General features: G+C 36.5%; 1 protein-coding gene across 3 annotated transcripts in view; it reads left to right on the top strand.

Annotated features, from left to right (window-relative positions):
• Positions 1–10,436, top strand: part of ITGA6 (integrin subunit alpha 6) — a 47,879-nt gene extending 37,443 nt beyond the window's left edge. Inside the window, exons 15-26 of one of the 3 annotated variants that reach the window (XM_063340749.1) lie at positions 330–519; positions 604–687; positions 885–964; positions 1,114–1,191; positions 1,298–1,400; positions 2,521–2,694; positions 3,722–3,820; positions 4,180–4,290; positions 4,374–4,472; positions 4,804–4,929; positions 6,441–6,570; positions 8,295–8,432. In XM_063340749.1, the coding sequence (XP_063196819.1) occupies positions 330–519; positions 604–687; positions 885–964; positions 1,114–1,191; positions 1,298–1,400; positions 2,521–2,694; positions 3,722–3,820; positions 4,180–4,290; positions 4,374–4,472; positions 4,804–4,929; positions 6,441–6,548 (1,252 nt within the window). In that variant the 3' untranslated portion in view covers positions 6,549–6,570; positions 8,295–8,432. Of the gene's footprint in view, positions 1–329; positions 520–603; positions 688–884; positions 965–1,113; positions 1,192–1,297; positions 1,401–2,520; positions 2,695–3,721; positions 3,821–4,179; positions 4,291–4,373; positions 4,473–4,803; positions 4,930–6,440; positions 6,571–8,294 lie in introns of all 3 variants that reach the window. The other 2 variants (XM_063340750.1, XM_063340748.1) reach the window with 2 other exon arrangements.
• The last annotated feature ends 400 nt before the right edge of the window (positions 10,437–10,836 follow it).

A 10,836-nucleotide genomic window follows, 5' to 3' on the forward strand; every position in this document is an offset into this window, starting at 1 on the left:
GTGTATACTTTACAAAAAGAAAGTAGGACAGTTGATTTATTCAGAGAAAATTAATCACTATTAAACAAGTGCTGGTTCAGAAATACTATATCAACTCTTGATTACTTGAGGGGTGTATCAGTCTGTTGTATCCTGCTAACTGCTGGCTACTTTCAGAGATGAAATACTTGTCTGGGAAAAAAAACTTATGACCATTCATGCGTTTATGGTCTTACAGTAATTCTTCCCTAATAGAGGGAATTACATTTGGGTAAACTATAGTAAGAAGCAAACTTTCATACATGTTTGTTTTCCTAATGCACACAACCCTGTATACTCTGTTCCTGTAGTGAAAACGGCATGCCAGTGCTTGTTCTGAAAGATCAGAAAGATATTGCCCTGGAAATAACAGTGACAAACAATCCATCTGATGCAAAAAATCCACAAAAAGATGGTGAAGATGCCTATGAAGCTAAACTAATTGCAACTTTTCCAGACAGTCTGACGTATTCTGCATTCAGGGAGATGAGGGGTTATCCTGTAAGTATTTTTAAGAAAAAAGATATTAAAATTTTGAAATATTTTCTGCATATTTTTACTTAAGAATGTATTCTGTTTAATCAGGAAAAACAGCTAACATGTGGTGCCAACCAAAATGGTTCTCAAGCGGAGTGTGAACTTGGAAATCCTTTCAAAAGAAATTCCAACGTAAGTTGTACCTATTTCACTTGAGTTATAAAATCCTGACTGCAGTCATCCAAAGTTTCTGTGTGTCATAACTGGACATTTGTTTTGGGATCTGCCTTTTTAACTCTAGAACTTGATGTCGTATTTCTATAATATTGCATATACTAATATATTCTATAAAATGTTTACATATTTCATGGATGTTATTTCTTGTCTAGGTAACCTTTTATCTGATCTTAAGTACCACTAAAGTTAATGTTGATACAACAGACTTGGACATTAATCTGAAGTTGGAAACGTAAGTGTTCTTTGTATGTGCATGCTATGTTTTTATATAAAACTGTAAACATTTCAAATTAATTTGTTCGATACACAAAAGCAACTTAATAGTAAAGTGAAAACCACTAAATTTGTAAAATAAACAGCATTGTTTCCTTTTCGTTGTAGAACAAGCACTCAAGTTAATTTGACTCCAATTACAGCTAGTGCTAAAGTGGTTCTTGAATTGCTTTTATCACTCGCTGGGTAAGTGTTGACAGCGTAACAAATGGTGGGGGGGGTGGGGACGACAGTTTTGCTGCAGACTTCATTAAAATCTGATTATTCTCCTTCCCCACCCCCACCTGAACAGAGTTGCTAAGCCTTCTCAGGTATATTTTGGAGGTAACATCGTTGGTGAGAGTGCTATGAAATCTGAAGATGATATTGGAAACCTCATAGAATATGAATTCGGAGTGAGTAATTTAGATTAATGCCAACCACTGCTTTTAATCGAATGAACAGCTTCTCTCTTTATGCATACGAATACTTGGAAAGGTTTCTGGATTTAAAATTGGCTTTTCTTGTCCCAAAATCCTGACTTCCTAATCAGAACATGCAGTCTGACTGCAGACTAGAGCTTCTTTCGGCCTTGATGTTTTACGATCATCTTTTGAGGAAGTGGCCTGAGGCTGGCTGTACGCTTTTTGTTTTTTGGAGCAGTTCATGCACATTCAGCTGTACAGCATGAAACCCTGCGCAGGAAGGGAACAAGATTTAAACCCAGAACACTCACTGTGGCATGCCCAGGTGTTGGCTGAGGCACACAGACGGCGAGCGTGGGTACTTCCTGCATGCAGGATTCAGCAAGCACAGGGGGACGCTGCAGGAGCCACTTTGAATGTGTGGGTCTATTTCACTCTTTTGGTCTTCTGCCTAATTAATAAATCAAGAAGGCTGGGAGAGACCATGTTGGTTCTGTAAAATCTTGGTTTATCAGAAAGTGTGTTGCTTTTTCTACACCATTAATGCAAGCCCCGCTGTAGTTTGTGAGGATTAAAGTCCATCTCTGTCAGTCCTTTACTTCCTTCTGTACCTACATGCATGTATTAAAGTAGTATAAACAGATAGAGTATCTGTTTTAGACTTCCTATCATGAACAGCAACACTAAGAAAGCAAAAAACATGTTGAGAAACAACTGTTCAGACTTAGGAGAGCAAGAGCTGGTTATCTTTCTGTGTCAGAGTTCCTCATAAACTTGCAATTTGCCTGAGTTATGTAATTGAATGATTTGTTAACTCTGAATTGGAGTTGTTATTGTTTCACATGAAGACAGATTTCTAAAAATCAACAGCTTAAAGTTCACGTTAGGGAATTTTAATCCTTATATGTTTAAACTCTCTATTTACTTGCTATCTGAGTGTGCTAGTTTCAGTATATGCTTTGTCTTTATGCTGTTTTGACCGTCTTTCATCTGCTTTTAAATTTCCTGTTAGCTGCATGTTTAAAACTTGCCCATGTCAATAACACCTTCCATTGAGAAGAAAATCCCTTTAAAAAGTATTTCACAGTTTAAAGACTGTTTGTTTTAACAGGTAACTAATTTGGGCAGACCACTGAAAACATTTGGTACCGCTTCCCTGGACATCCAATGGCCGAAAGAAATTAGTAATGGCAAATGGCTGCTCTATTTGATGAAAATAGATTCCGAAGGCTTGGAAAAAGTCTCCTGCCAACCCGAGAATGAAATCAATAGTTTGCGTGTTGCGGTATGTTACCCTGTCTTCTGTTCCTGAATTAGCACACCGTGGAAGCACCGCAGCACGTGACAGTAGGGCACAAGAGCTTGCCTCCACAAGGACTTTTTTTTGTCTTGAGTGTGAGCACAATACATGAAGAACGTATCAAGTCTTAAGCTTATTAGGCGACTTTGTAACAGCTAAAGAGGATAACATGCTGAAGGATAGATGCTATGTCAGGGTGTCTGGTTTTGCAATGGGCACTGCTGTCATATGCTGAAGTCGCTGTTTGCTTTAATGAATTTCATCAGCATTATTGAAAACTGATTGAGTTCTTACACAGAAAAACAATAAACAACAGTAAGCGTCTCCCCAGCCTGGGGGAATTCCATGCAGTTTTTTAAAGAGAAAGGGCTTGCATTTAAATTTACTCATTTACAACAAATATGATAAAAAGAATTTCTCGAGCAAGTTTCATAGCCCTTCATTGTGCCTATCTAGCAAGATTTTTTCCCTAAACCCTGAGGATTCGTTATTTTTTTTCATATAATCTTAAAATCATTTAGGAGTTCTAATTTTCACATTAAAACTTCATGCACATAAACCCATTCTTGTCAGATCACTACATTAGTTAATGAAACTTTCAGTGAGTACAAGTAATACACAGTTTAAAAAAAAATGCATCTACTGATCATAGCACAATCTTATTCTTTAGCATAGTAACATTAATACCCTTTATATAGAACAAAAATGGAAATAGCATCGAAAGCTTTGTAAATCTAACCCACCCCCTTGACCTATTAAAGAAAGAAGTCAGTTGACCTTTCTTTAGGTAATCTCAAAATCTGGTAGTTGTCCTGACTCTACTATTAGCAATAATGTAGATAAGTAGGGATATATGATGATGTCACTCACGTGCTGATCTTGGAACAAGAAAATAGTCTTGAGCTTGTTTCTCTGCTTGTATGGGGTCAGAATTCAGAGACACTTATGATAAACTATTAAACTCTCTTAATGTTTTGTTGTGTGGGTTTTTTTTCCTTTCTTTCTCTTTTAGGAATCCCATAACTCAAGAAGGAAACGTGAGGTTGCAGAGAAGCAGATTACAGACAGCAAAGCCTTTTCTTTATTCTCAGAAAGAAAATACAAGACCTTGGTAAGCCTATTGCCCCAACTAAAGTCTTGTCACATACCTCCCCCTGCACTCACTACAGGGTTTTTCTGAGTTTATCAGGGTGAAAGAAGGTATCTCTTTGCTTTGTTTTTATCTTAAATCCAAGTATCGATGCTTTTAAAATTTGACCATTATCTACTGATGAGAAAGAAATAGGAAAGTACATTGAAATAAAAAGGCAATAGCATCTTCATTGTATTTCCCTATTGCTGTCAGTACAAACAGATTTTGGTTCTTGCACATAAATATGATGCATATAATCTAATTTTTAATCTTGGGGGGGGCTTTAAACAATTTGTGAGGATGTATCTTTATTTACATGTACAAATGTGTAATTGCAGGACTGCAATGTGAATGCACGCTGCGTGGACATAAAGTGTCCCCTGAAGGGTTTAGACAGCAAGGCATCTATTGTGCTGCGTTCCAGGCTGTGGAACAGTACTTTCTTAGAAGTAAGTTCTCTTACCTGACATTTTTGAAAGGTCAGAGTTCTTTCCCGTTCTGCGTCTAATGTCCATATTTTATTTTGGAACAGGAATACTCCAAAATGAACTACCTGGACATTGTCGTTAGGGCTTCAATCAGTGTTCCTGTTGCAGCGAAGAATGTTAAACTCACAAACGAAGCTGCTCAGGTAGGTTCAACACTTGATGCTAACTGTATGTTATGCTTGTGATGTTTCCAGTTTATATCAAACACCAAAAAATCCCCACTATTTTAAAACACAAGTAGCTAAAAGTTTAGCTTTTTAACTGAGTTTTGAATTACTGATTGTTTTTACCTTTTAATTGGGTTGGAAAAATCCACTACCATATCAAATTGATCAACTTTATCTTCAAAAACATTTTGTAGATGAGAGAAGTCATCTTGTTAGAGAAGAGATGACTGTATAAATTGCAGCTCTATATTAAACATGGATGCTTCTGAAATGCTCTTTCCATTGTCACATACTTTCTCTCCTTTAGGTGCGTGTTACTGTCTTTCCTGCAAAACCAGTAGCACTTTATACAGGAGTACCTTGGTGGATCATCTCGGTGGCTATTTTTGCTGGAATACTGATGCTTGCGCTGTTGGTATTCTTACTGTGGAAGGTGAGTTTTTATTCATCTGGTTATTTTACATTTCCTGGTCTACAGTTCCTGACAAGATAGCAAACTAATTAAGCAAATGATTAAGTATTTTCGTTTGCATTTGGGACTCAAAATAGAGCAAAACTGCCCAAAACATACATTACCGTTATCAGTTTCTCAGTTTTGTAACATTTGGAAGGAAAATGGTTATATGGGAAGACTTGTTATAATTTTATTTTCTTTTTCCACATCCTCAAAAAGGAAGTATTTTGAGCTCTGAGCAAAACATGAGAGAAATGTTCAGAGGCCATAGGTACTTCGATACGGATGGATACAGCTAAGTGGGGCTTCTGCAGTTAGGCGTAAAACTTCATGTGAACTATCTACAAATGTTTTAGCAAGGCTTTGTTCTCAGAACTTTAGAAATACCATTAAACTCCTAGTGGATGAAAATAACCAAAAGGTATACAGAAATAATACGTAGCCAGTCTGTTGGTGAATTTCTGTAGTATTGGCTTTTTACCTTAGAAAACCCTAAAGGAGAAAATAAGTGTGTATAACAAAAAGGTAACAATTTGCAAAAGGGAAAAAAAAAACCAAGTACCTATTTTTCTAACTACCTCTGGCATTTTTACAAGTAATTGTGGTTCCAAGTATAACAAGGCCGTCCTTTATTCTTAGTTTTTACAGGCACAGGCAGTTAGTATTTGCTGTTACGGGATAGCAGAAGGTTATTAAGAAAGAAGTGGTGAAGAAGAACATCCTGTCTGTCACTTACTTTCTTCTGGAGAAACTGCAGCAATTGGCTTTGCTGAGGAGCTATCATTTGCTGCAGGTTACTTCTCCCAGGAAAGTTCCGACTTCCCTATTTTCTAATAAATGCCTAGCCCCTGCTGCAAATCTTCCTGATGAATTAATACTTTGGGTGGGCTGTTAAATTATTACTAGTGTCTTACTGCACATGAAAATACATTTTCACATATGCACAGACAGGTTAAAATGCTTCTTTTGATGACAAACACTGTGCCATCTTATAAAGGACAAAGATGGTGCTTCAAAGAAAATTACATGATTGGTTTAAGACAAATGCTTGTGTTGTACGGGTCAAAGCAGTACTCATTTTTGTTCTGCTGCATGTTTTTGTCTATCCTGTGCACTAGTCCACAAACAGGTTTCTGAATAGACTTCTTTCTGCTCTTGACAACAAGCTTTAGTTGCTCTGGACACACTTTATAGTAGCTTTTCTTAAAAAAAAAAAAAACCAAAAAAAACCAAAATGCAAAACAACAGATGCATTACAAATCTGTCAAAATGCCTCTAAAATAATATTCTTTACCTCAAGCAATTCTATTATTTTACAGATTGAGTTAGTCCAAGAAGTTCTCAGATCTAGAAACAGATGAGTTATTGTGATTTATTTTTTTTTGCCTGTGAAGGGAGATTGGAAGATAGTTCAGTAATTTAAGGCAGTTTTAATAGGTTTGACTTCCTCCAGTCCTCAAAAATTGACTAAATGCCTTGCTTCCTTGTAGTGTGGTTTCTTCAAGAGAAATAAGAAAGATCATTACGATGCCACATATCACAAGGCTGAGATCCATGCTCAGCCATCTGATAAAGAGAGGCTTACTTCTGATGCATAGTATTGATCTACTTCTGTAATTGGTAATTGATGATATTTTTTAATTTTTAGCTGTGGCACATGCTATGGTTGCGGTGGCTAACTGAAGCTTTTACTGCACATGTTCTATTAACTTTTGTATTTCAAACTATCGTACTTGCTTGCTTGTTCTGTCGATAGATTTTCAGCTTTTGGTGCGCGTGAACAAACACAGGTGTTTACCTTGGTCTAAAAAGCTTTTTGTTTATTTCTTTAGAAAACATCTTGATCTGTTGCAATGTTTTTTAAGTTTGGGGTTTTTTTTAAATTTATGTTTTAACAGTACAAGTAAGTGGTGTTTTGTTTTTTTTTTTTTAAGATTGGGAGATAGTGACCAACAATGCAGAGTTAAGATTTAAAGCTAAGACTATGTGGATGATAAAAAAAACTTGCTTTACTAACCTTTAGTGCATGCTAAAAGATAAATGTTGCTTATAATGAAAGACGTTTTCATAATGAGGATTTAATTACTGTGGAAACATCTGTTTTCCTTCAGTTCTAAGGTATACTTTTCTAGGAACACTTTCCTCTGCTGAAGCTACTAGATGCATGATGATTTATGCTCCTAGCAACCTTTATTCAACTTAAGATATTACATGCATGTACACTATATTAATAAGTGATGCTTGGGATCAGGGTGGGGAGGAATTCTTAACTAAAATACATGAAAACAATGTCTAATGCAGTCTTAACTAAGAGAGGTCTAACAATTTGGTCTATGTCTGGATGTAATTTTTTTAAAAAATTCAGTCCCATGGAAGTTCTAGTACATATTTAAAAAAAAACCAAACAAACCCAAACAAAACCAGAAAACCCCACCACCCCAAATACTATGAACAAAACCTTGCTGCTTTAATCTTTTTTATTCCTAGCTGTACCTAATGACAGCTGGATGGCACAAATGTCTCTTAGCCTTAATCTCGACATCAGTGACCCATAAGCTTGTAAAGTTGAGTGTTTACCAGTTATCATCTTTGTAACACTGTGGCCATAGCTCTATTTTGTTTTGAAAATTAATTTCAGTCCATTCCTCAATAGATAAAATTAGTTTTTTACAGTATCTTTGAATAATGAACCACAGGGCAAATAAATAAGCGGTACTGGATTTCATCTAGTTGTGTCATGGCACATTACAGAATTTTCAAGTTACATGCGTTTTTTATGCTAACTAAGCAAGACTCATGTTCGTGACTGTAGTTGAGATGGTGCTTTGAAAAACAAGGCCCTAGTGTAACTTTTCTTGAAGGCTCTGGAAATCTTTCTGTAGGTTTTTTAAAGGTAAATCATGTCACCATACAGGAAGATGCTGAAGTACATACCTATCTTGGATTGAGGAGAAACAAGCTTTCCTGAGCTGTATCTATTTCTTTGTGCAGCATTAAATTATCTCATTAAATGAATGAGCAGCTTTATAAAGAAGACTTACAAGACTTGCGAAACAAATTTAGAAAGTTAGTGGGTGGAATATTTTTAAGGTTTACTGGATTTTTTGAGGATTACTGGATTGTCAGACTATGCCATTTGTCTTCAGCTGCTGTTGGAGCAACTAACGTACACCAGTTGGCTCACAATTTTTACAGCTACATAAGCTACACTTTTGCTCTACGTATTTTTGTTTTCAATTTTCTTAGCTGTATGTTTGTGCAAAGGAAGAATTTACTTGCCTCTATAATTGTAGTACTTTGGCAGCAACTTACACCTAAACTGTTCTTTTTCTTCTCTGCCGCAGTGCGGGTTCTTCCAGCGTTCTAGGTACGAAGACAGTGTCCCCCGATACCATGCTGTAAGAATTCGAAAAGAAGAGCGACAGATCAAAGATGGGAAATGCAAAGACCTTGAGACAAAACAGTGGTTCACAAAATGGAATGAAAATGAAAGTTATTCTTAGGGAAAAATACTTTCCATCCACAAAGTTCAGATAGAGGGTAATGTTTTCATTAATGGAATACTGATGGAGTTAGACCTATGAACACTACGGACATTCACCATTTGATTGTAGATATTACTACTTATATTGAGGCTTTTGTTTGCACAGTTAAAATTGCTTCATCAACAGACTTTATTTGCATTATTTAATTTCCAGACTGCCTCTTTTCCCCTTCAAATCTAACTCACACTTTAGAAGATGCTGTATTGATCTGGGGTCTTTTCTGCAAAATATGCAAAACCACTACCACAGACCTTTTCCTGTGATCCTAACCTTCTTAGGTGTGCAAGGCATGCATGGTTAAGGTCAAGACAGGTTCTCCATCCCTCCCTCAATGCACAGTCCGTTATAAACACACAGTGGCCTTAACACGCTTTGTTTGAGTATAATCTGAAGACCTGCAAATCTACTTTAGTCATAAACTTTGCCTGCTGCAGTAGTTAGGGTTTAACAAAAAGCATCATCTTAAATTACATGTGCAATAGGTCATGTTGCTCCATTTTTTTTTTTAAGATCAGATTGTGATTCTTGCTCAAAACAAATATACACAGGTTTTTTTTAAAAGAGGCTTGAATACTAGATGTACTTTTTGTATATATATATATTTCAGTCATTTTTGTATTTATTTTTGTTATAAATCATTGTCTTTGACTAACTGTTAGGCCAAAGACTTAACCGAACCTTCAAATCCACTGTGTTTTTGAACTTCAGATTACGAGACCTGAGGCTTTCACTGCATTTTAATACATCACTGGAGGTGCCTATGCTTTCTAAAAATGTAAATATTTATTCCAGTAATGTGTACAGGGCTTTTTTTCCTGATACTCGTAACTTGATGTAATAGGAATTATCGGGTCTTGTAACATGGTTTGTATATTACTTCAGACTATTTAACAATTTGGACACCAAGCAGAAGTAGGGGGTTTAGATACAGTTTTATACTTACTGCAAGAACGTGAGAGGTTCTCTGGAAACAGCTTTCCAGCTTTGTAAGGACTTCCTGTTTGGCAAAAGGCATTGACTACTGCAACTGTTCTACAGCACTTGAAGGAGGCTATAAATGCCTAACTTACCTTAACTACGGGGATCTGAGCTATCCACGTTGAGACTACTGAATCATCTTGAATACCTGAATGTTAATAAAAGTAGAACCGCGAGTTGTGTTTATCAGTAATTTAGTTATTGTAACATAACTGATGAAACTATTTAAAGAGTTTACTTTTTTACCCATGTTCTAAAGTGTTGGTACTATTTAAGAATGAGTATTTAGTTCACAATTGTTTATTCCGTGTGAAACAAAATTCTGCTCAAAAAGTGTGCATGTTAATTGCTAGTAATTTGAACTATGCAAAAACCTCTTGGTACTTTTTCCCCTCATAGGGTAAAAACCTGCTAGGAGGGCAGTCGTCAAGTGTCTTATTTTTACTACTAACTTTGAATATACCTTCTTGGAAGGTGTGATCACTTAAAAAGTTATCATTATAGGAAATGCATTCATTTAATAGACTCTTCTTCTTCCCACTAAATAATCTCATTATGTTGTGACCCTGATTTTATGAACACTTACACATGTATTTAGCTATTACACAGTTTTTGAGCTTTTAAAATTCTATCTATCTTATTTGCCAAAAGGCTCAGCAGTATCAGAAGCCAGGCTCATCAGAGGCTAAGAAGCTTGACCAGTAGCCTTGGATTTAGAAGCAGATTGTGGCCCTCGCCTAAGAACACGAATGTCTTAGCCATGTTAAACTGAAAGTTCTTGAAAAATAAGTCATGTCACTGGTATACTTTTATCTCAAACTTTTTAATACCAGCTAGCAGTGCTACATCATTCCATTATTAGAAATTACCTGTGGATATTTGTATAGAAGTGTGAAATAAATTTTTTTTTAAAAATTAAACATTGTTTTGGTAATAGTGGTTTCTTATCATAATTAACTGATGTAGCTATAGCTAAGTTCACTAGCAGAACAAGCTGAAAATTGCAAGCTTTTAACAAATTGTCTATTGCTGTAACTCTCAGTGCCCTCCCCCACGCAAAGGCAGCTGTGGGAGATAACACACAATCTCACCCTCGCAGGCTGTCTGGTGCTTGCCACAGTTTCCAGCATCGGTAAGAGTCAGGCATGGAGTCTGGCAGAGCAGGCTCTGGCAACGCAGCAAGTGTCAGCTCCTCTTGGGGCAGAGCCACCCTCTCCTTCCACACTTCACTTGTGCTGCCCAGCAGTACCTTCAATGCACCAGTCTTCCAAAAGCTCCCCTGCCAGACAGCTGTTTCTGTAACTGGGGGAGACAGATGCACACACCCAAAACTAGTCAAGGACTTCGCATACCTATCTGTATT

Source organism: Chroicocephalus ridibundus, chromosome 7 (genome assembly GCF_963924245.1).
Source record: "Chroicocephalus ridibundus chromosome 7, bChrRid1.1, whole genome shotgun sequence".
In the NCBI taxonomy this organism is placed as follows: domain Eukaryota; kingdom Metazoa; phylum Chordata; class Aves; order Charadriiformes; family Laridae; genus Chroicocephalus; species Chroicocephalus ridibundus.